This window comes from Microcebus murinus, chromosome 2, assembly GCF_040939455.1.
Source record: "Microcebus murinus isolate Inina chromosome 2, M.murinus_Inina_mat1.0, whole genome shotgun sequence".
NCBI classification, from domain to species: Eukaryota; Metazoa; Chordata; class Mammalia; order Primates; family Cheirogaleidae; genus Microcebus; species Microcebus murinus.
In genome coordinates, this window is record NC_134105.1 from 18,211,499 (window position 1) to 18,233,160 (window position 21,662).

The 21,662-nt window shown below is 42.5% G+C and overlaps 1 protein-coding gene and 1 long non-coding RNA gene across 4 annotated transcripts in view; one reads left to right on the forward strand and one right to left on the reverse strand.

Annotated features, from left to right (window-relative positions):
• ARID1A (AT-rich interaction domain 1A) overlaps positions 1-21,662 on the forward strand; it is a 79,568-nt gene that overhangs the window by 29,276 nt on the left and 28,630 nt on the right. For 2 of the 3 annotated variants that reach the window (XM_012750580.2, XM_012750581.3), the window contains exons 2-4: positions 983-1,195; positions 2,593-3,045; positions 5,012-5,128. In XM_012750580.2, the coding sequence (XP_012606034.1) occupies positions 983-1,195; positions 2,593-3,045; positions 5,012-5,128 (783 nt within the window). The remainder of the gene's footprint in view (positions 1-982; positions 1,196-2,592; positions 3,046-5,011; positions 5,129-21,662) is intronic. The other variant, XM_012750582.3, reaches the window with a different exon arrangement.
• On the reverse strand, positions 12,723-18,449 carry LOC105863486 (uncharacterized). Its single transcript, XR_001150499.3, has 4 exons — positions 18,364-18,449; positions 17,288-17,326; positions 15,075-15,116; positions 12,723-12,807 (listed from the first exon to the last, which is right to left on the reverse strand). It is a non-coding gene; the product is annotated as an uncharacterized LOC105863486 (long non-coding RNA).

Genomic DNA, 21,662 nt, shown 5'->3' on the forward strand with positions numbered 1-21,662 from the left:
ATCCCTGGACCAACAGCATTAGCATCACCTGGCAACTTGTTACAAATGCATATGCTAGGTCCCACCCTGAACCTACTTAATCAGAGACTCACTGGTGGGGGACGGGAGTGGTCTGTGTTTTAACAAGTCCTCTGGGTGATTTTGATGCATGCTAAAAATCAATGAACTGCTGAATTCCTTCATTTGAGAGTTAATGATATTCAGGCTAAGAGTATCTATCCCCTACCTCCAATTTAGGTAAGATTTAGTTTCTTCAACTTGGATTATCTAAAAGGTACTTGGAAAAACTTGTTCTTTAAAGAGACAAAACTTCTGTCCTCCTTATATCCTCAAACTCTTTGTATTTAATAAAAGAGATGAACTTTTCAGGAGAGATGAACAAGGCTCTAAATTCAGAGTTACTGTTCTCTCAATAATTGTAACTTAGCCTCATTGCTCATTTGGAAGAAAGCATATATTTAACTGCTTGTGCCATAGTGCAAACAGCCTACAGATGTGTAAGGAAAAAAATGTCTACTCTTGGAAGAATAGAAACATCTGGATGCTTGTGTATTTGAATTCCCAGGCACAGTATTGAAGCATCAGTTTTGGTATTGTTGTATAAGGTCATAGCAGTGTAGAGTAGCACTGTCCTTTCCTAACTGAAGGGTCTTTGTTCTGATGGTCTATACCACAGAGTGCATATATTAATTGCTCCCCACTTGGCCTGTCCCTTGGATCTTAAGCAGTACCACACTTATAAAGTATTTGTTAGCTTTCACAAACAGGTGATATTTTCATTTTCTATATGATGAAATCAAGGTTCTGAAGAGGATTAATTCACTTACTCAAGGGTTACTGGCTCTGTCCCATTACTTTTTTCACGGTAATTGGTTTCCTTTGTGGCATACAGACTCAAAAAACCTGTATACTTGGGTTGCATATTCATATTGGCCAGGGGCCATCAAAGCTTCAGGTTAATGAATTGCTCTTTATTTTGTAGCCATCCAGTCCAATGGATCAGATGGGCAAGATGAGACCTCAGCCATATGGCGGGACTAACCCATACTCGCAGCAACAGGGACCTCCGTCAGGACCGCAGCAAGGACATGGGTACCCAGGGCAGCCATATGGGTCTCAGACCCCGCAGCGGTACCCGATGACCATGCAGGGCCGGGCGCAGAGTGCCATGGGCGGCCTCTCTTATGTACAGCAGGTAGATGGTGACTCTGATTACCTTGACCCTCGTTGCTGTCCATGATCTGGTCTGTGAGCTATAGAATCAGAATGTATCCTTGGCTTCCAAGCCTCTTGACCAGAGCAGAGGCCAACTGGCTCAGTTAGTTGCAGTATGCTACTAACAAGGCCAAAGTCATGGGCACCATCCCATGTATGCTCCAAGGAAAACTGCTCTTTGGCCACAGGCTGTACATGTCTATCTTTTTCTCTTAACCTGGCTGGCCCGCTGAGTGGTGATCTCTGAAGGAGATGGGATGAAAGACAGTGGCTGAGCACGTATCCACTGCTACTGCTAAGAAAACCATTCATACTATGTGCCCTGGGGACAGAAGAGACCCTTCATGTTTCTTCAGTATATCAGCTGTCCAGTTCAAGATGAATGTTTAAGAGGGACTGGGAGTAGAAAAAAGAGGGAGGACTAAACAGTAAAGATGCTAACAGATGTTGTAAATGTTGAGATGTCCCCTCCTCTCCTTTTGTCTGGCCATCCGCACCATTATCTTTTTTCTTTTTTTTTTTAGCCATTCTTCCCAGAAAAGCATGCATCATTATCTTTTTATTGTCACTTTTTTGTGTTGACAGAATTTGCTACTGTTTATATTTGAGTGATACTCATCTTGAAAATGGTGAGGGACGGCATATAAAACCTAACTTCTAAGACTTTAAAACAAAATATACCCTTTAATATAGAAAATGGGATCCTGTCACTTTTTTTTTTCCCAATGAGAAAATAGAGAAGAAATGGGTAGTGTAGGGGTTTTTGTGTGTTTTGTTGTTGTTCTTGTTATTATTTGGGTTTTTTGCCTGCTTACCAAATGTATTTACAGTGACTGAAATAGTGCCTGATACAAGTAAACAAGTAGGCCTTCAAATATTTTTTTTAATTGAGGACTAAATGAAAGAACCAAAGTAGCTTAGTGATTTACACACTGGATTACTAAACTCTAGGTTTTCAGTTGGCTGAGCCAGGTTGCTATTGAAGATTCATGGTGGTTAGGATTCAGATTTTTAACTTAAAAAACAGTTTAGGCTATGACAAAAAGAGTAGGCTCATTGGTGAAAACAGCTACTTAAACTCATGTAAGTTAAATTTAAATTTAACTTAAACTCATGTAAGTTACCCAGATAATAAATAGTGTAAATTTTTGGTGGATGAATGTAGTCCACTTGTAAATAAACCAACTAATAACCCAGCTTAGCCATCCTTCCTGACACAGTTTAGACAGGGATGGTAGAAAAACCCTGGGCCCTCTCATTGTGAGACCTGGCTTGCCTGCTTTCTGTACTCATCCTAGGGCATTGCTTGTGATAGAATACTTCACTTTTCTTCATCCAGCAGAATCAGTGCTAAAAGTATCTTTTCCTTTCCTACAGATTCCTCCTTATGGACAACAAGGCCCCAGTGGGTATGGTCAACAGGGCCAGACTCCATATTACAACCAGCAAAGTCCTCACCCCCAGCAGCAGCAGCCACCATACTCCCAGCAACCACCATCCCAGACCCCTCATGCCCAACCTTCATATCAGCAGCAGCCACAGTCTCAGCCATCACAGCTCCAGTCCTCTCAGCCTTCGTACTCTCAGCAGCCATCCCAGCCTCCACATCAACAATCCCCGACTCCATACCCCTCCCAGCAGTCCACGACACAGCAGCACCCCCAGAGCCAGCCCCCCTATTCACAGCCACAGGCACAGTCTCCCTACCAGCAGCAGCAACCCCAGCAGCCAGCACCCTCGACGCTCTCCCAGCAGGCTGCGTATCCTCAGCCCCAGTCTCAGCAGTCCCAGCAAACTGCCTATTCCCAGCAGCGCTTCCCTCCACCACAGGTAAGATGCCCCTGCCTCATACCCTTCCCTGTGGGTTTCTACAGATAGCCTTGGAGGTTGGCGTCAGGAGAACTTTGCCATACCAAGTGGTTCTCTAATGTACACTTAAAGACTAATTAAACTCTGGGTAAACATGTGAGCTGGATTGATTGAACTAATAAAGGCATAACCTTTATTTAAAGACCTGTAGTTCTCCTTAATGATGAAGAAATAGGGCAATGGAAAGTTGTATAGACAGATAAGAAATTAAATAGGACTGTTTTTTTTTTTTTTCTTCTAAACCAGCATATTAGAACTTGAGCATCCAAGTGAGTTTGGTCTTTTTTCAAAACAGTCACTTTGGAAGGCTGTACTGTAGTACATTCATTCCAATTGCCATTCCATTCTGCTGTTGCTCAAAATATTTGGACCCCTTCATTTGAAATTGCCATCAGAGCTGATATTGCATATTTTAGAATATTCTCAGTGGTGGCAAATCTTATTTTTTGAGGGTGGATTTGATTTTGGGAGATAGCAAAAATTCATCTGGAGCTACGTCTGGTGAACGAGATGTAGGTATTGAAGCCTTAAAATAGCAATTGGATTTTGTTTGTTATAGAGCCAAAAGAGGAAAAATGACTGAGTGATGACAGATCCACTAAAGATTTTGTGCATTGGTGACATCATTAGAAAAAAATATCCCATCCCAAGGTGATATCTTTAAAGGAAGCAATATTCATTTTGATGCAGAGGTTCTATCATGAGGTTTTTTGGGTTTTTTTATATCAATTGGAGGCCGGGCATAGTGGCTCATGCTTATAATCCCAGCACTTTGGAAGGCTGAGATGGGAGGATAGTTTGACACCAAGAGTTCAAAACCACCCTGGGCAACACGGTGAGATTATGTCTCTACCAAAAATTTAAGAATTAGCCAGGCATGGTGGCATAAGTCTATATAGTCCCAGCTACTTTGGAGGCTGAGGCAAGAGGATCGTTTGAGCATGGGAGTTGGAGGTTACAGTGAGCTGTGATTATGCCACTGCACTATAGCCTGGGCAACAGAACAAGAAAGTATCTCACAAAAAACATTAAATTAAACTAAATTAATTGGTCTCATTCATTGATAGGTATAAGTTGCAGTTAGCCAGACGTTAGCATATAACCCCAAGAAATAGCTCTCTGTGGTAGCAACAAACAGGCAATAATTTCATCAGAATAGAAAGAGTCCACTGTGGACAATCTCTTTCTCTCTCTCTTTTTTTTTTTTTTTTTTTTGAGACAGAGTCTCACTTTGTTGCCTAGGCTAGAGTGAGTGCCATGGCGTCAGCCTAGCTCACAGCAACCTCAAACTCCTGGCTCAAGCAATCCTTCTGCCTCAGCCTCCCAAGTAGCTGGGACTACAGGCATGTGCCACCATGCCCGGCTAATTTTTTCTATATATATTAGTTGGCCAATTAATTTCTTTCTATTTATAGTAGAGACAGGGTCTCGCTCTTGCTCAGGCTGGTTTTGAACTCCTGACCTTGAGCAATCCGCCCGCCTTGGCCTCCCAGAGAGCTAGGATTACAGGCGTGAGCCACTGCGCCCGGCCTCTTTTTTTTTTTTTAAAGAGACTGGATCTTGCTCTGTTGTCCAAGCTGATATGCAGTGGTCCGATCATAGCTTACTGTAACTTCAAATTCCTAGATTCCTGGGCTCAAGCAATCCTCCTTCCACAGTCTTCTGAGTAACTGGGACTACAGACACACATACCACCACACGCAGCTGAGGTTTTTTTTGTATGGACAGGTCTTGCTATGATCCTTGGGCTGCTCGTGAAAGATATTCTTAAGAGCCACAGTTTGAAGTTTTCTGCTTTCAGATAATATTGTTCACAATTGGGCTTTCTCTTGCACCCAACTTCCCTTGCATGAGAGAGTCTCCTAGCTCTTTCATCACCAAGTTTATCAATACCAGGTCTTCACAGCTTTGGTTTTTCTTGTTTTAGGAGCTATCTCAAGATTCATTTGGGTCTCAGGCATCCTCAGCCCCCTCAATGACCTCCAGTAAGGGAGGGCAAGAAGATATGAACATGAGCCTTCAGTCAAGACCCTCCAGCTTGCCTGTGAGTATTTCTGCTACCCTCTCAAAAGTGATAGGGACAGAAAGAAAACTAGTTTACAGTTGGATGTTTTGGTGGTATTGATCTAAATGAACAAAAAGTTATTCTTGAATTCAGGTTCAAAATTCTGAGTAGGCACTTAAAGACTGACTTGTAGAATATCTATTCTGTCTACCTGCCTGGGAATAGGTTTGTGATCTGTTTATAGAGTTTATTTTTATTTTATTTTATTATAGAGTTTATTGGTTTTGTTTTTGTTTTTAAAGCTTGGGCTCTTAGGCATGCACTCATGAAGGGCAGAGAAGATGGAGATGTTAGAAGCACTGTTCTCCATGAAAGCTGAAAAAAGTCTGCTTCTTGACTTTACTCTTGAGGGCTTAATTTTCAGGTTTTTGGCTTAGTGTTTACCTAAGATAGGTAAACGCTAAGAGGTTTTTCTGGTGGTGGTTTTGTATGAATAGGTTTTTTTTTCTAGTAACGTGCTTGGTGCCCAGGTGCTTGATTATAGAATCGGGCTTATTTATGGAATGGACTGATCATATCCTGAGAAGGGCAATATAGTCTGATGATTAAGAGCTCTAGAGCCAGAGTTCCTGAATCTGCATCTTGATTCTGCCACTAACTTTGTAGCCTGGGGCAAGTCACTTCACCTCTCTGTGCCTTAGTTTTCACATCTGTAAAATGAACCTAAAAATATCCACTTCATGGGGTAGTGATTAACATTAAATAGGTTAATAGAGGGCAAGCAAGCAAGGGCATTGGCACATTACAAGCACTTCATAAATGTCAGCTTTTATAATCACCATCTCAGAGGGCATAGGGACTGTGCTTGATATCTGAAAGATAGTTAACACCAACTGTTTAATTGTAGGCTGGTTCTGGGAACATTTACTCTTAGCTCTGTGGGCAGGTCACTCAGCCTCTGAAAATTAATCTGGTGGGCACAGAAATAAAATAGGGTACTCTGAAATCAAGTAAGACGGTAGGTAGCAAACCCTGCATCACAAACCTTACTTCAGTTAGGAAATGGAAATTTAGCCACATATACCCAGATAAAATAGTCTTCTAAAATTTTTTTTTTTTTTAAGTCTTCTAAAATTTTGACTCTACTTGGATTTGAAGGCTGTCTCTTTAGTTATTCTGACTTGGGAGAAAATAGTTTCTGGATCTTTAAGGAATGGGTAGAAGGCAGAAACTCTCTTCATTATGAAACCTCCACCGGCTTCCCCTGAAGATGTCTGAGACATAACCTTAGTAGGGCAAGATCTATAAAGTCCCTCAGTACCTGGTGTTCAGTCTTCCAAGGCCCGGATGAAGGGCCACTCTGTCAGATAGGACTTTTGAGGCTGTTGACTTTCCTCAGCTAAGGAACTGGGGGAAGGAAGTGCCTGAATAAAGCGATCACTCTTTGTTCCCTTCTCATTAGTGTCTGTTGCAATCCTTTTCTGCATCCTGGACTTCACTGGAATGTGCTTTTTAACCTGATTCAGTCAGAAATATGTAACCACTCCCTCATCATCTATGGTCTGTGGCTAAATCGGGGTGGGGTGTTACTGTGTCAAGAACCCAAATCGCTGGATTTCTGTCAGTGCTGTAAGTTGCTTCCCTTCAAAAACTTTTTGCTTGCTTCTGGTGACCTTTCAGTAGAACTGTATTTGGTATTTTTCAGTCCTGGGAAGACTCATATACAAAGATCGCTGCATGTCTTCTAAGGGTTGGGAATCCAAGAGCTTCTGATTTGACCTACTGAAATGAAGATGTTGGCAGCTTTTTAGGCCCAGGGGAGGCATGTTCCTGGGAAGCCTATCACAAGGAACATTCCCAAGTTTAGACTTCTTCTAAAGATTCATCCAAATGGGTCATTTGCTCTATGGTAGGAGCTCTATGTGAGAGGTGAGCTGGGTGGGTTATTGGCATCTTGGTTTTTTGAATTGCTTTTTATCCCTCTGCTTCTTGGACAAGAAACAAAAAGTGGTTATTCTTCGAAATTTTGATTTGATACCAGATTTGACTACCTGGGCTAGGAAATGGTCACATTTTACAAGGGCCCTCTCCTTTCTTAACCAGGTGTTAAAAGATCTCTAAGCTTGCCGGTGTGTTTCCTCACTAAACAGAGGTTTATGGAGCATCTGTTTGTGTTTGGCATCAGATCAGATTCTTGGCTGACTAGAGAGCAGCCCCTCCAGTTCCCTTCTTCTCTCATTCACCTTACCTGCTTGGCCCTAAAGGCGTTATGATTGTGACCTTGATTACTGCAAAAATTAAATTTTGAGGTGTTTTTGCTAAACTATTAATGCCAAACCATGTAGCTGCTATTATCCTGAACATGTTATCCCTGTATTTAAAGGTCTCAATTATTTCCCCATTAATCTTAGAATAAACTTCAAAATCCTTAAGATTACCCAGGCATCAGAAACACAGGTTTCTGTCCTCCTCCCCTCAACACATACCTTCTCATTCAGTAGATCTGGAATGGGGCGTGTGGATGTGCATTTCTGACAAATTTTTCAATAATTCTGATGCTACTAGACCAGGGATGGCAGTTTGAGAACCTCTGCTTTATCCTTTTTGTCCTCTGCCTTCCTCATGGCTTTCTTTCAGTTTCTCTAAAGCCCCACATGCTTTTTTTTTTTTTGCTTTCAGACTTTGCACACACTCTTCCCTTTGTCTTTTACTTTTCCCCCAATTCCTCCTGTTCATTTTTCAGACTTAAAGATCATTTCTTTAGAAAACTCCTTCCTAATCAAGCTTCAAGACTCAGCTTAAATAACGTCTGTGATGACTTTACTGACTAAAGGTGGTTTTTATCTTACTTAAAAAAAACCCTGCAATATTTAAGGCATACAAAAAAGGTACAAAGAAGCTGGAGGATGTCGTGGTGTGTACCTGTAGTCCGAGCTACTTGGAAGGCCAAAGGCAAGAGGATGGCGTGAGCCCAGGAGTTTGAGATAACAGTGAGCTATAATTTCGCCACTGCATTCCAGCCTGAGCAAGAGGGTGAAACCCCCATCTCTTTAAAAACAAAAAAGTTATAAAGAACAATTCAGTGCCTGAGTACCCATCTTTAGAAACCAAGCTTAGCTAACTAACACAGGCAAACCTTATATAGCCTTCTGGTATCACTTCTCTCTCTCCTTACCCAGAGAAGCACTATCCTATATTTGAGGTTTCTTTGCTGACATCATTTTATTGATGCCTCTACTTCCTATCATGTGATGCCCAAAACCAGTGATTGTCTACCCTGGCTGCATGTTACAATTACCTAGAGAAGTGAATTATCTTTAAAAACAAATGTCCAGATTCACATGTGGGGTCGGGCTTGGGCATTGGTGTAATTGGAAGCTGTCCCAGGTGATTGTGATTTGTGGGTAGAGCTCTAGTATTCCAGATTGTGTCAGGTTCCTTTGCTATAGTAGACACTTAGCACCTATACTTGTCAGTGCTTACCTCAAGTGTAATTTAAATTACTTACTTAATGCAGGCTCAGTGGGAGCTGATTTGCTGTCTTGCTTGTTGATATCATAGTTCTGGGCATACAGTAGGTTCCAGCTCATTGGACAAATGAACCTGAGCACCATCCATTACGGTGCTCATTCAGAAAGTATACGTCTGACAGGGGACAGCTTGACCGTATTACTAGATTGTTTCCACTGCTGGGCAAAGCAGGTATCACAGACTGTTATGGGAAGGCCCAAACTCCATTTTAAAAGATAGATTGTGGCCAGTGGCTGGGCGCGGTGGCTCATGCCTGTCATCCTAGCACCCTGGGAGGCCAAGGCAGGCAGATCGCTCAAGGTCAGGAGTTCAAAACCAGCCTGAGCAAGAGCAAGACCCCGTCTCTACTAAAAATAGAAAGAAATTAATTGGCCAACTACCATATTTCCCCAAAAATAAGACCTACCCATAAAATAAGCCCTAGCAGGATTTCTAAGCATTTGCGCAACATAAGCCCTATCCCAAAAATAAGACCTAGCGATGAGCATGGCTATGCAGCGTATCTGCACAACCCATGCATTTCCTTGATGAGCGGTAAAGATGAGCAGCCCTTCTCATCTGCCCCATGAGAGCTCTATTGCTTGACATGAGAGATTGGGGCCAATGGTTCTAAAGGAAATAGAGTCCCAAGAAATTCAGGATGGAATTTGGGGTTTAGAGAGTTATGATGATGTTCCAGAATAAAACGACTTAACTATATTTGAATAAATGTAGATTGTTGTACCATACTTAAAAAAAAATAACACATCCCCTGAAAATAAATATAAGACCCTGTCTTATTTTCAGGGAAACATGGTAAAATATATATAGAAAAATTAGCTAGGTGTGGTGGCGCATGCCTGTAGTCCCAGCTATTCAGGAGGCTGAAGCAGAAGGATCACTTGAGCCCAGGAGTTTGAGGTTGCTGTGAGCTGGGCTAACACCACAGCACTCTAGCCCAGTCTCAAAAACAAAAAATAATTAAAGATAGATTGATTTATTTGTGTTTACTGACAGTGACCTTAAGAAGTGAGATTAGAGTTTTTGTAAAATATCTATCACTTCACCTATGTTAAGAAGGTTCTTGTAAGGGATGGGTGAGCACATCTCTAGGTGTTTCATTAAGTCTTTAATTTTCTTCATTATGGGGTAAGATCTTTAAGGGACTTATCTGAAAATTGATAATAGTCATTTTTGAGACTGACATTGAGTTGTATCTTTAAAAGCTTCTATTTAAATGACTCATCCAAGTGTATGTGGTTTCCCTAGAATAGTGAATGCTTCCCTAATTTTTCTTACTGAAGCACATTTGTAAATTTACATTTTGGTCTTGAAAGTGTACCTGGTATAGTGTGATGGAAAATGGATAAAGATTGAAAGCCCTGATCTGGAGAGGTTAGCTAGTGCTTCTCAAACTTTAGTATGTATTAAGAACCACATAGAGGTTAATTAAAACAGATTAATGAACTCTACCTTAGATTCTGATTCAGTAGCTGTGAGTTGGGTTGGGACCCAATAATTTGCATTTCTAATAAGTTCTCGAGTGGAACAGATGCTGCCAGTTCAGAAGACCACAACTGGAATTACACTGAGGTAGCTAGCCCTCTGAAAGGGCAAGAAAAAAATTTATTAGGCTAGGAAGCCACAGTGGTAGATTGAATAATAGTGGTGATTTACACTATAGTTTGACTCTTAATGATCTTGAGGGCAGGCTGTGGGTTGAGAATGGTGGGAAAAAAGAGTCTTAGAAGAAACAAGGTTGCCTTACAGCTGTGGCCTCAGTGCAGTTTATTCCTGGGTTAGGGGAGCCCTTGTACTGCCAGTGCCACCCTAAGTGCTTTGTAGTGCTCATCACTGGATCCCTTCCATAAGTGGGACCACACTTAGTTGGTCATGAAATGCTTAGAAATGGCTTTTGAATCTGGTTTCCCCTCTTCTTCCCCACTGCCTTTTTTCTCCAGATCCCTGTTATCTCTTACCTGGTATCTTGCCACAGACCCCTGAATCTTCTGTTTCTTTTCCTTTCAAGTCTTTGCTCAGTGTAATCACCAGAGTGATCATCTTAAAAAAACAAACCTGATTTCTGTGATCTTGCCTTTAGAGAAAACAAAAAACAAACCTGGCTAAGTTACATTATTGCTTTAAAACCTCTAGCTAACTCTTTATTTTATTTTATTTATTTATTTATTGGAGACATTGTTTTACTCTGTTGCCCAGGCTAGAGTGCCTGGTATCAGCCTAGCTCACAGCAACCTCAAACTCCTGGGTTCAAGTGACCTTTCTGCCTCAGCCTCCCGAGTAGCTGGGACTATAGGCATGTGCCACCATGCCTGGCTAATTTTTTTCTCTCTCTGCATATATTTTAGTTGGCCAATTAATTTCTTTCTATTTTTAGTAGAGACAGGGTCTCGCTCTTGCTCAGGCTGGTTTTGAACCCCTGACCTTGAGCGATCCATTTGCCTCGGCCTCCCAGAGTGCTAGGATTACAGGCGTGAGCCACGGCACCTGGCCAAACCTCTGCCTAACTCTTGTCTGTAGGTTTAAGTGCAAGCATGACATATACGAATTCCTTTGTGATCTGGAGGATGAGGATATTTAATAAATAAATAAAATGTAGATAAGTTCCTTGTTCCTGGAATAAAACCTGGCACACTTTTTGCTATGGGTGTTACGTAGAAGACAAATAGGTATTTTATAAGGGTTGAACTTGAATGGATTCTGAATATGACATGGTTACTATCCTCACAGATCCTCTTCTATTTCATTAGTAAAATAGACAGACATAAAGAACATATGCCTGAATGTTAATAATGAGTGCTGTCAGAGTGTGGTGAAGTCAGTGATCCATTTATGTCTAAGTAGTTGAGAGAAGATGTCATGGAAGAAGTTCAATATTATTTGAGTAGTTAAAAAGGAAAAGTCTGGCATAAACAGAAGCCAACCGGGGATGGGGATGATGACAAGGTTCGGTATAGATGATATTTGGGAGCCGGTCAGGCTTTCTTGAGTGGGAAATAATAGGAAGGAAAGCTAGATTACAGGGATTGAGGCCCCGGGGAGCTAAGTAAGCCATTTTGATCTGATCTTACAGGTATGCAGGTAGGTAATTAGGGCAATAACATGATAAAACTAATATTTTACAAAAATGATTCATTGATGTGTGATATGATTTGGAAAAAGGAGAGTCTGAAAGCAAAAGAATGAGTTAACCTGTTGAATTAGTTCTGGCAAGAGGTGAGGAGTTCTACCTCTTCTATCTCATTTGCATAGGTACCTAGTCAGTCACACAAATAAAACATAGGAAAGAATATAGAACTGAGAATGAGTGGATTCTGTTGGGTGGAATATTTAAAGATCTTGATTGACTGGTGGAGGGGGGGAATAAGTCTCACAGAGATAGAAAGGGAAACTCATTTTTGAGAAGTTTGAGAAGTTAAGTTCCATTTTTATTTTGTGGAATATGATACAGTAAGATGTCCAAAAATAAATGCCTAGTTACTAGTTGGAGATAGGAGACTGAAACTTTGTTAAGGGCTGAATCCAGATAAGAGTTTGAGAGCTGTCTGTGTTAAACTGTAGTTAATAGTTAAACCATGGAATGAAGTAAGATAGGCCTCCCAGGCTGTGGAGTATGGAGAGAGGAGCCAGATGGAGCCCTGGACAGTGCCTGAGGTCATCAGGTAGGAGCAGCCAACAGGGAGTTGGAGAGATCCAAGGAGGGCCAGGATTAATATTTCTGGAAGCCAAGGGAAAGGGGGAAGATGGTCTACCTCAAATTTATATTTCAAGGAAAATAGGCAGTTGGATTTGTCATGAAGCATTTTATTGGAATCCTTTTTAGATAAGGAAAGGGGCAGATTTCTGAAGGCATGAGGAAAGGAAATGAACAAGGGAAAGGGAAAGAGCACTCTTGAAAGGCACTAGAAAGAAGGGAGGTGGCTGAATTAGTCCAAGTTCCCCAGCTTTATCTCAAAATCCACATGTGTGTAAGGCAGGTAGAAGGGGGATGGGGAAAGATGCTGGCAGAATGTTCGGAGAGTATAAACAGGTACCTCTATCTGGAGTTGTGAGAAAAAGTAATCAAAGGCGTCCACTGGATTAGTTTACAAGGGACACTGTACTCTTGGTTGAGAAAAGATAAAGGCTGCTGTTGAAGATCTGGATCATACTGGTTTCCTCTGGTTAGGTAGGAGTGGACATCACTGATGCTGGGAGGGAGGTGGAGAATAGGATTACGATATTTAATGTCTTATCAAATTATCCATAGGTATTCTTTTATCTCTGAGGTTTCCAAGCCAAGTCTTCCAATTGAAATCTTTAGATTTCACTTAACAGCATAGTGGCTATTACCACTCATATTTTACTTCTGTGATGTTCTCCGACTCTCAAGAGCTTGGAATTATAGTGGTCTGGAAAAAGGAAATGTGGAGGCAGCTATGCTGTTCCTGTAGAATCCAAATTTTAGAGGGAAAGGAGCTACAGTCAACACCAATTATTCTGGAAGGACAGGAATTGAAATGTACTGAACATCCACTCCTATTTTACATATGAAAAATGAAGGATCAGAATCAAGATTTGAATTTAGCTCTGATATTTCAGATGAAATATTTCCTCTAGCATTCTACCGAGTAAAGGAAAAGCATAGACAGTCTGATTCCCTCTTCATTTTTAGACAAAAGCTGCTGTTTAACATTTACTAGACTTGTCCTAAAGCAAGGAATATAAATTAATTTCCATTTCACTTTTGTTTTCCTAGTCCTTGTGATGGAGGCAAAAATGAATCGTGAAAAGGGCAGGGGGTGGCCAAACCTATAGGACCTGCTTAGAGGAACTAACCAACTAGAGAATCACCTCAAACAGATTTTCAGGCCCCATCCCAGATTTATTGGATCTAATTCTGTTAACAAGCTCCCCAAGTGATTCATGTGTCTAATAGTTTAGAAGCACAGAGTTAAAACCTAAGAGCTGAGAGTAAAATTTTCAAATGAAATACCAAGCTAGAGACTTTGGAATGCAATGAATTTTACTGACCATGTTCTCAAGATTTAGATAATCTCTGAGTGTGGGAATAGCCACCAATTGTTTTGTGGGTGCTTTTCAGATCCTGGCTCCCATACCTACAGTTCAGAGCCCATAGTGGAGCCATCCACAGCTCCCAGTGTCCCTCTACAGCCTCATCTCCAGCTACTCAGCTGTACCTTAAGCTCCTCACTCCTGGTCCTCTTGTTTAAGATATTCTTCTCTCTGTCTCTGTCTCTCCCTCTCCACCCCCTTCCCCTAAAACCCAGCAAACATCTACTTTGGCTTCAAAATCTAGGCAAAATACCTTCTTTAGGATTTCTTTCCCATTTTCTTCATCTTATTGTAGCCTTATGCCGGTACCTCTGCTTGAGCACTTGGGCCTGTATCTGACACCTGTCATGTGCCCAGCACAGGCAGATATTCAATAAACCTTTGCTGAATAGCCCCTAGGTTCTTGCTGCCTAGCTGAGAGTTCTTGTTGTCTAGGTTTATTGAGAAGGAGTGACAAAAATTCTCCAAATGGTTAAAAAATTGGAATGTTTGAAGGATTTTAATTTTATGGTTTCTCTTCCCTTTTATTCATTTCATGGTATAAGGAGAGAGGGCCAGCAGTCCTTGCCTAGGTTTTTGATGGTTTATTTTCAAAGAGATAACATGCCACTAGCAAGTTTGATAACCAGAGAGGCTAGGCCTTTCTGAGGTTAGTGACCTGTTTTCTTTATAGCTGACCATGTGTCTGTGCTTGCTTCCCTTGAATTGTAAGCCAGGTGCTCTCACAAAGTCTCAGAAAGGAAATTCCCCACCCCCTCTGACATATCTGCCCAGACTGCTAAGAGTAGCAGGTAGTGTATGCTCTGTGCATGTAGCCATCCCTTCTCTAGAACGCTAGTTCTGTGGCAGGGCTGACCAATCCGCTTCTCCATCTTAGTCACACTGCTCCAGCCCTGATATTGCCTGGTGCCTGCTGGAGCCTGTGCTGCTTGCAGCAGATTACTGTATGCTTGTTCCTGGGCCCATTTCCTGTTTCTATTCTAGTCGCTCATGGCTCAGCTCTGCTTCCTGCCTGTGTGTCTCACACAGATTCCTCTTGCTGGAACCTTTTGTTTTCTTCAGAACAAGCTCAGTCTGAAAAGCAGCTGAGCCTTACCTCTAATATGAAGGCTCCTGGAGTCAGTAAGTCCTACAGAGGACTGGAGGGAAGTACCTCCTCTTCACTAAGCACACCATTTGAATTTGACCTTGTTTTTTAGTTTGTCCCCCACCTCTGCTATAGGAAGCTGTGGGCCAGAAATTGGTATAAAGGGTAAGTTGGGCCAAACTTGTCCTTACTCATCAGCCACACAGGGGTGTCAGAACTGATATGCCCTGGCTCTTTTGTACCTGGAGCTTATAAACTTATTTCCTACTGCTGGTACTCTAGCCTAAGCCTCCCTGAAGCCCAGATGATACTTACTTTGGATTGGGCAGGTAATGCCATCCCCAGCAGAATAACAGCCTGCAGAGAACATAGAGATGGAGAAGAAAGCATGTGCTGACTCAACCTTTCATCCTGTGTGAGCAAGTCACCCCCCTCCCCAAAAAAAAAGGGTAGGAGGAGAAAGTGCAAGGAGGTTGCAGAAGAAGTAGTGAGGGAGGTGTTATCCTGGACAAATGTGTTTAAAGGTCTAAGGCTCCCCCATCTTGCTCATTTCCCCCAGAAAAGCACTAGTTTAGCAGAGAATATGCGTCGTAAGTAAATCTGTTTTCTGTCCTTATTTATTTATTTATTTATTATTATTATTTTTGAGACGGAGTCTTGCTTTGTTGCCCAGGCCAGAGTGAGTGCCGCAACGTCAGCCTAGCGCACAGCAACCTCAAACTCCTGGGCTCAAGCAATCCTGCTGCCTCAGCCTCCCGAGTAGCTGGAACTACAGGCAGGCACCACCATGCCCGGCTAATTTTTTCTATATATATTAGTTGGCCAGTTAATTACTTTCTATTTATAGTAGAGACGGGGGTCTCGCTCTTGCTCAGGCTGGTTTTGAACTCCTGACCTTGAGCGATCTGCCCGCCTCAGCCTCCCAGAGTGCTAGGATTACAGGCATGAGCCACCACGCCCGGCCTGTTTTCTTTCCTTCACAACTGCTCTTTTGGGATCATTTAATAGTAGAGTATTTCGATATGAACCTTAGGCTTAGGTATATTTAATAGGGATTTAATGTAGGGAATTTGGGCTGACAGAATCACAGGAAGGAATGAAGGAACATACTCTAGGCTTGGCTTCCAGGAATGGGACCCACAAGAGGAACTCCTGCCTCTGAGCCACTATTAGAGTGATTGCTCTTAGATCACTCCCCTAAACCTGTGATCCAGGGATCAGTAAGCTGAAATCAAGCAGTAGCTGCTGCTGCCAGAAACAGCACCCAGTTAATTGGAGAATATAACCAAAATGCGCCTATAGAAACAAGTGAAGGAGACAGAAATATGGTCTCTGCTATACTTTAATCAAATCTCATGAGTCTACTTCTAATTAGCGAAACCTATCTGTAAAGGATTCAGGATTCTTGGAAATTTAGTTTTTAAGCTTTTTAACCTCTACAATTAGGGAAAGAGTAGAATGGACACAGCATGAGACAGTCGAACAGAATATTCTCAACACTAACATCCCCTCTCCCCTGTCTTCCCTCCTACTCCCCACTTTACATATGAGGAACTTAAGGCCCAGAAAGGGTAAGGGACTTGCCCAAGGTCATTCAGTAAATGAGAATATTGGTTTCCCTCACTTTAGTCCAGTGTTTTTACTGTTAGGACCAACTCTTGTAAAGGATCAGCAAAAAGATCCTTTAAGAAAAGGAGGAGGCTGGTTATAGTGGCTCACACCTGTAATCCCAGCACTTTGAGAGGCCGAGGCAGGAGGATCACTTAAGGCCAAGAGTTCAAGACCAGCCTGGGCAACATAACAAACCCTGTCTCTACAAAAAAAATAGAGAAAGAAAGAAGAAAGAATGCTATATTCAGAAAATAGACTTTACCTTCCATATTCTCTTCTCTGTGGAAAAAGGGAAGGAGGTATAGAGAAATATGATGTTGAAATTTCGAGGCAAAATTAATGATACTATAGCTTCTGGATTTAGGTCTGCTCTTGAGGAGGATGTTGGAAGCATTTACTTTGGAAGGAAAAATCCTCAAAACCCAGAATCCTGAAATTCCTGAGTCAACATATGGATGAACTCAGTTGCCATAGTGATAGTGGCTTACCTTCACCCATTCATGTTTCCCTTTCCCTCTTGTTGGTGCTTTTCTGGTTTTTTGTTTTGTTTCTGGGTGGTGTTTTTTTTGTTTGTTTGTTTGTTTTCTGTGTTTTGTTTTTTTATGAGATATAGGGTCTTGCTCTGTCACCTAGACTGGAGTGCAGTGGTATGATCACAGCTCACTGCAACCTCCAACTCCCAGGCTTAAGCTGAGACTACAGGTGCACATCACCATGCCTGGCTAATTTTTAATTTTTTTTTTTTTTTTTTTTTTTGTAGAGATAGGGTCTCACTGTGTTGCCCAGACAGGCCTTGAACTCTCCTGGCCTCAAACCATCCTTCCACAGAAGCCTCCAAAGTGCTGGACTTATGTGAGCCACTGTGCCTGGCATGTTAGTGCTTTTTTGACCTTCTGCAAAACTGTTTGGAGGATTACCTCAGTGAAGCACATGCCCTGGCTTCTGCTGTTGTCCTTCTGCAAAAAAGACCAACCAAAAATCAGAAAAGCAGCCCGGAGTGGTGGCTCACGCCTGTAATCCTAGCACTCTATGAGGTCGAGGCGGGCGGATTGCTCAAGGTCAGGAGTTTGAAACCAACCTGAGCAAGAGTGAGACCCCATCTCTACTATAAATAGAAAGAAACTAATTGACCAACTAATATATATAGAAAAAATTAGCTGGGCATGGTGGCACATGCCTGTAGTCCCAGCTACTTGGGAGACTGAGGCAGCAGGATTGCTTGAGCCCAGGAGTTTGAGGTTGCTGTGAGCTAGGCTGACGCCACGACATTCACTCTAGCCTGGGCAACAAAGTGAGACTCTGTCTCAAAAAAAAAAAAAAAAATCAGAAAACCAGCCCCCAGATGTGTGGCCAAGTTGTTTTATGTCTATCCTTGGGGGACTTGAGCCTTTGAGCAAGAAATGAAACAAGTCAAGAAAAAAAAAAAAAAGAAAGAAATGAAACAAGTCCACCTAAAAATGTTCTTTACAGAAACTACTAGGGCCCCTTAAGCCAAGGCAAAAATCTTTGCCTTCAGACCTGGCCCAGGGGGAGGGACCTATAGTTGTGGAGGTCTGTTACCATACGTAATAAATCAAGTGTAGAACTAGCTCTATTGTCTTTTTTTCATGTTTCTTTTTTCTTTTCTTTTTTTTATTTTTTTTGAGACAGTCTCACTTTGTTGCCCAGGCTAGAGTGAGTGCCGTGGCATCAGCCTAGCTCACAGCAACTTCAGACTCCTGGGCTCAAGCAATCCTCCTGCCTCAGCCTCCCGAGTAGCTGGGACTACAGGCATGCACCACCATGCCTGGCTAATTTTTTCTATATATATTAGTTGGCCAATTAATTTCTTTCTATTTATAGTAGAGATGGGGTCTTGCTCTTGCTCAGGTTGGTTTTGAACTCCTGAGCTCAAAGGATCCGCCCGCCTGGGCCTCCCAGAGAGCTAGGATTATAGGTGTGAGCCACCACACCCAGCCTGTTTTTCATGTTTCTAAGACATTTGGTGTTCTACCTGAAAGCTATGGTGAAACTGGTATGTATTCTAGTGCTGCCCCTTTAGGGACCAGTGAGTGCTTGGTCTCTTGATCCATCCACTTCCATGGCCCGAACTTGTTTCATCTTTCCACCTACTATCAGCATAGAATTGGCTGCCATTGTGACATCAGCTCTGGTTGCCATGAGGCAGAGCTCACCTCTAAGCTGCAAGCTTCCCTCTCATTTTACCTTTCCCAAGGAAGCTGAGAAAGCTGTGCCTTGTTGAAGGTGGGAACTAGGGGTTGAAGGCTCAGTCTTGATAGTCAGGGAACCTATTCCTTAAGGCTGGCTTTGATGTGGGAGGAATATTGAATGCTGTTTACTGAAATTGGTAAAGGTAACTTCTTGACATTTTGGGGAAAGTAGGAGAGAAACCACGTTTTATATAGAAGGGATCAGTGTTTAGAGGAACCGTTATTAAGAATATTTGGGTTTTTATCCTTCCTCAGCTTCTACTTCTAGAACTTGAGTATGCACTCCTGTGTTCAGAGTTGTTCTTTTGGTTTTAAATTCCTTTGGATTGATGGTTGTCTTTTCTGATTTAAGATTCTATCCATTCCTCATTCTCAGATCTGTTTGTTCCACCCTTTCCCCCCAAATATTTGGATTTGATCTAGACTAGTAGGCTATAGTAGGGAAGACCACTGACAAATATAAATTTAGAACTTTAACTCCTGAACCAAGGAGGCCATCCAGCCCCCTATTTCTAAGCCATGGTCAGCACAGTGCCAGCTTTGCCTTCCTCAGTTGTCCTTGCTTGCTTTTTGGTTGCTGTCATTCTGAGGGGCAGCCAGGCTTGCTATCAAGAGGAGAAACTGATGATATGGAAGCCTAAGGCAATACCCCTCCCTGTTAGACTTCTCATACCAAGAACTCTGCTTGCTTTGCTGTGTTTCTTTCCTTTCACTCTCCTCCCACCCACTTTCTTGCCCTCTTTGCTCAAGTTCTAGGATTATAGCTGATGATGGTCATGCAACAAGCTCTGTGAGTTTGGCCTTCCTAACAGGGAATGCTTGACTTTGGGAAAGTAGGAGGTTCCTAACTGCTTTGCTTTCCCTAGCTTTACAGTGCTCTTGTTTCCTGCTGGGATTAGAACAGCCCTATTCCATAAATACGCGCTGCTCTTGGCTGCTCTAACTCAGGCCCAGCTCTGACCCAATTTCATTTTTTTCAGATTTGAGTCTGTTAACTAGTGACCCTCAAAACACTCTGTACATTTTTGGCCAAGAGGTGGTTACTGACTGGATAAGACAATGAGAAGCCTTTTGGGAGCAGAGTGTGTGTGCATGGGGGCTCGTCAGGCAGGTGACATGGTATTATATTATCTTCTAATTGTTTTATTTTTAGAAATTGGATTTTTTTTAATTGGAGAAAAGGCATACAAATATATTTAACGCGTGTACATGGGGAGAATCACAGAGTGATTGCCCTGAAGCCTGTTTTTATGTAAAATCTTCCAATTTTAGATTAGTCTGTATGGGGGTGTTAGACAATGAATGGAAAGGTTCTCTGGGACCCATGGGTCTATCCCTGAAGCCTTCCCACCCTCCCTCCCCCACCCTTAGAGATGGGGTCCCACTGTGTTGCCCAGGCTGATCCTGAACTTCTGGCCTCAAGTGATCCTCCCACCTCAGCCTCCTGAATAGCTGGAATTATAGGCGAGCCACCGCGTCCACCCCTGGAGCTTCTTATGGACTGCCCCATGTAGTTTTGGCTGCCTCTCTCTTCTATTTACTCCTTCCGAGCTGGTTCCTAGAATTCTTGGGGGTGGGGGACAGCTGTAAGGACCACTATCTTTATCCTTTGCCAATTCTCAATTGTGTTTGTTGTTTTATTGGTTTGGGGGGCATATGTAGGGGAGATGTTGAGCAGACGCACTCGATGTGATTAAACCTCCGGCTGAGCAGATCTGTGGGAGTAGAATATCGACCTCTGGAAAATCAATGGCTGCTGCAGTGGCCCAGCTGCTGTTTGCAGGGGCTCCCACCACAGGAATGCAAGCAGCCCAGCAGTCTTTCTTCTCCCCCTTTTTTTTACCTCAGCAGTGCCCACAGCCACTACCCAAAGGGTCAGACCAACCTCAAGAGATTTTGCTGAGGTGGGTTAGAACAGCACGTTCTTATATTTTTGCAATTAGATTGAAATTTCTCCAGTGACATAAAGCCCTGCCTCCTGATAGCCTCCTTTCCAGACATTCCTTCCCTGCACTGCATTTCTAGCTACAGCTCTTACCTGTTTCCAAGGCCCGTTTGGGATTGTACTTCTCAGTTTTAGATAGGAGAGTTGGTTCCTTTGATGCCAGCAACCAAGAGTCCCTCCCTCATTGTGTAGGTCTAGAATTCAAGTTCCAGGTTAGGGTGGAAGAATAGAATGGAAATTAAGAGAAAGAGAGAAGAGTAATAAACATTGGGTCTAAAGAGGATAATTTTGAGTAGACATTGATCAAGCAACATTTATCAAGCGTCTTTTTTTTTTTTTTTTTTTTTTTTTGAGACAGTCTCACTCTGTTGCCCAGGTTAAAGTGCCGTGGTGTCAGCCTAGCTCACAGCAACCTCAAACTCCTGGGCTCAAAAGATCTGCCTGCCTCGGTCTCCCAGAGTGCTAGGACTATAGGTGTGAGCCACCATGCCCAGCCTATCAAGCATCTTATCTTTTGTGTGTCTGGTATTTTTCTGGTCACTAAAAGCTTGATCTAGCCTTGATCCTACACGCCAGTGTAGAAAAAAGGCAGATACAGCACAGTGCCATCAGTCCTGTAACACTGAGTCTAAAGGAGCTTCAGGGAAACTGTGGGTCCTACCTATGGGGAGGGGCAGGGTAGAAGGCTAGGAAAATTGTCCTGTGGCCTTGGTTTAAAGTAGATAGTTTAACAGAATGGCTAGCAGATCTCTGCTAGGATTGTGGATGCTTCTGATTCCTTCACTGCCCCCACAAAACATTTCTCATCTTTGAAGTTCCAAAGACTAAAAAACAAGATTAGTCTATTGTTGCACCTATAGTGTACCTTCAAGCAATTTGTCCTTCCACCAGTTCTCCGTTTTGGTGGCTGGAAAAATCAACCAACCTGATGTGTGTTAAAGCTCTATTGTCCTATTGTGGAGCTTGCTTGGCTTTTTCCTCCAGAAAAGAGCCTTCCCATCTTGTAGCTTAGGGAATGGGACCCCAAACAAGACCCAGTTGTCCTGCAGTTTGGAAAGGTGACTACAGGGCTGGGTGAGGAGAAAACTGTGAAGGTTTGAAATGGCCTAGAATGCGGCCATCTAGAGGCCAGGAATA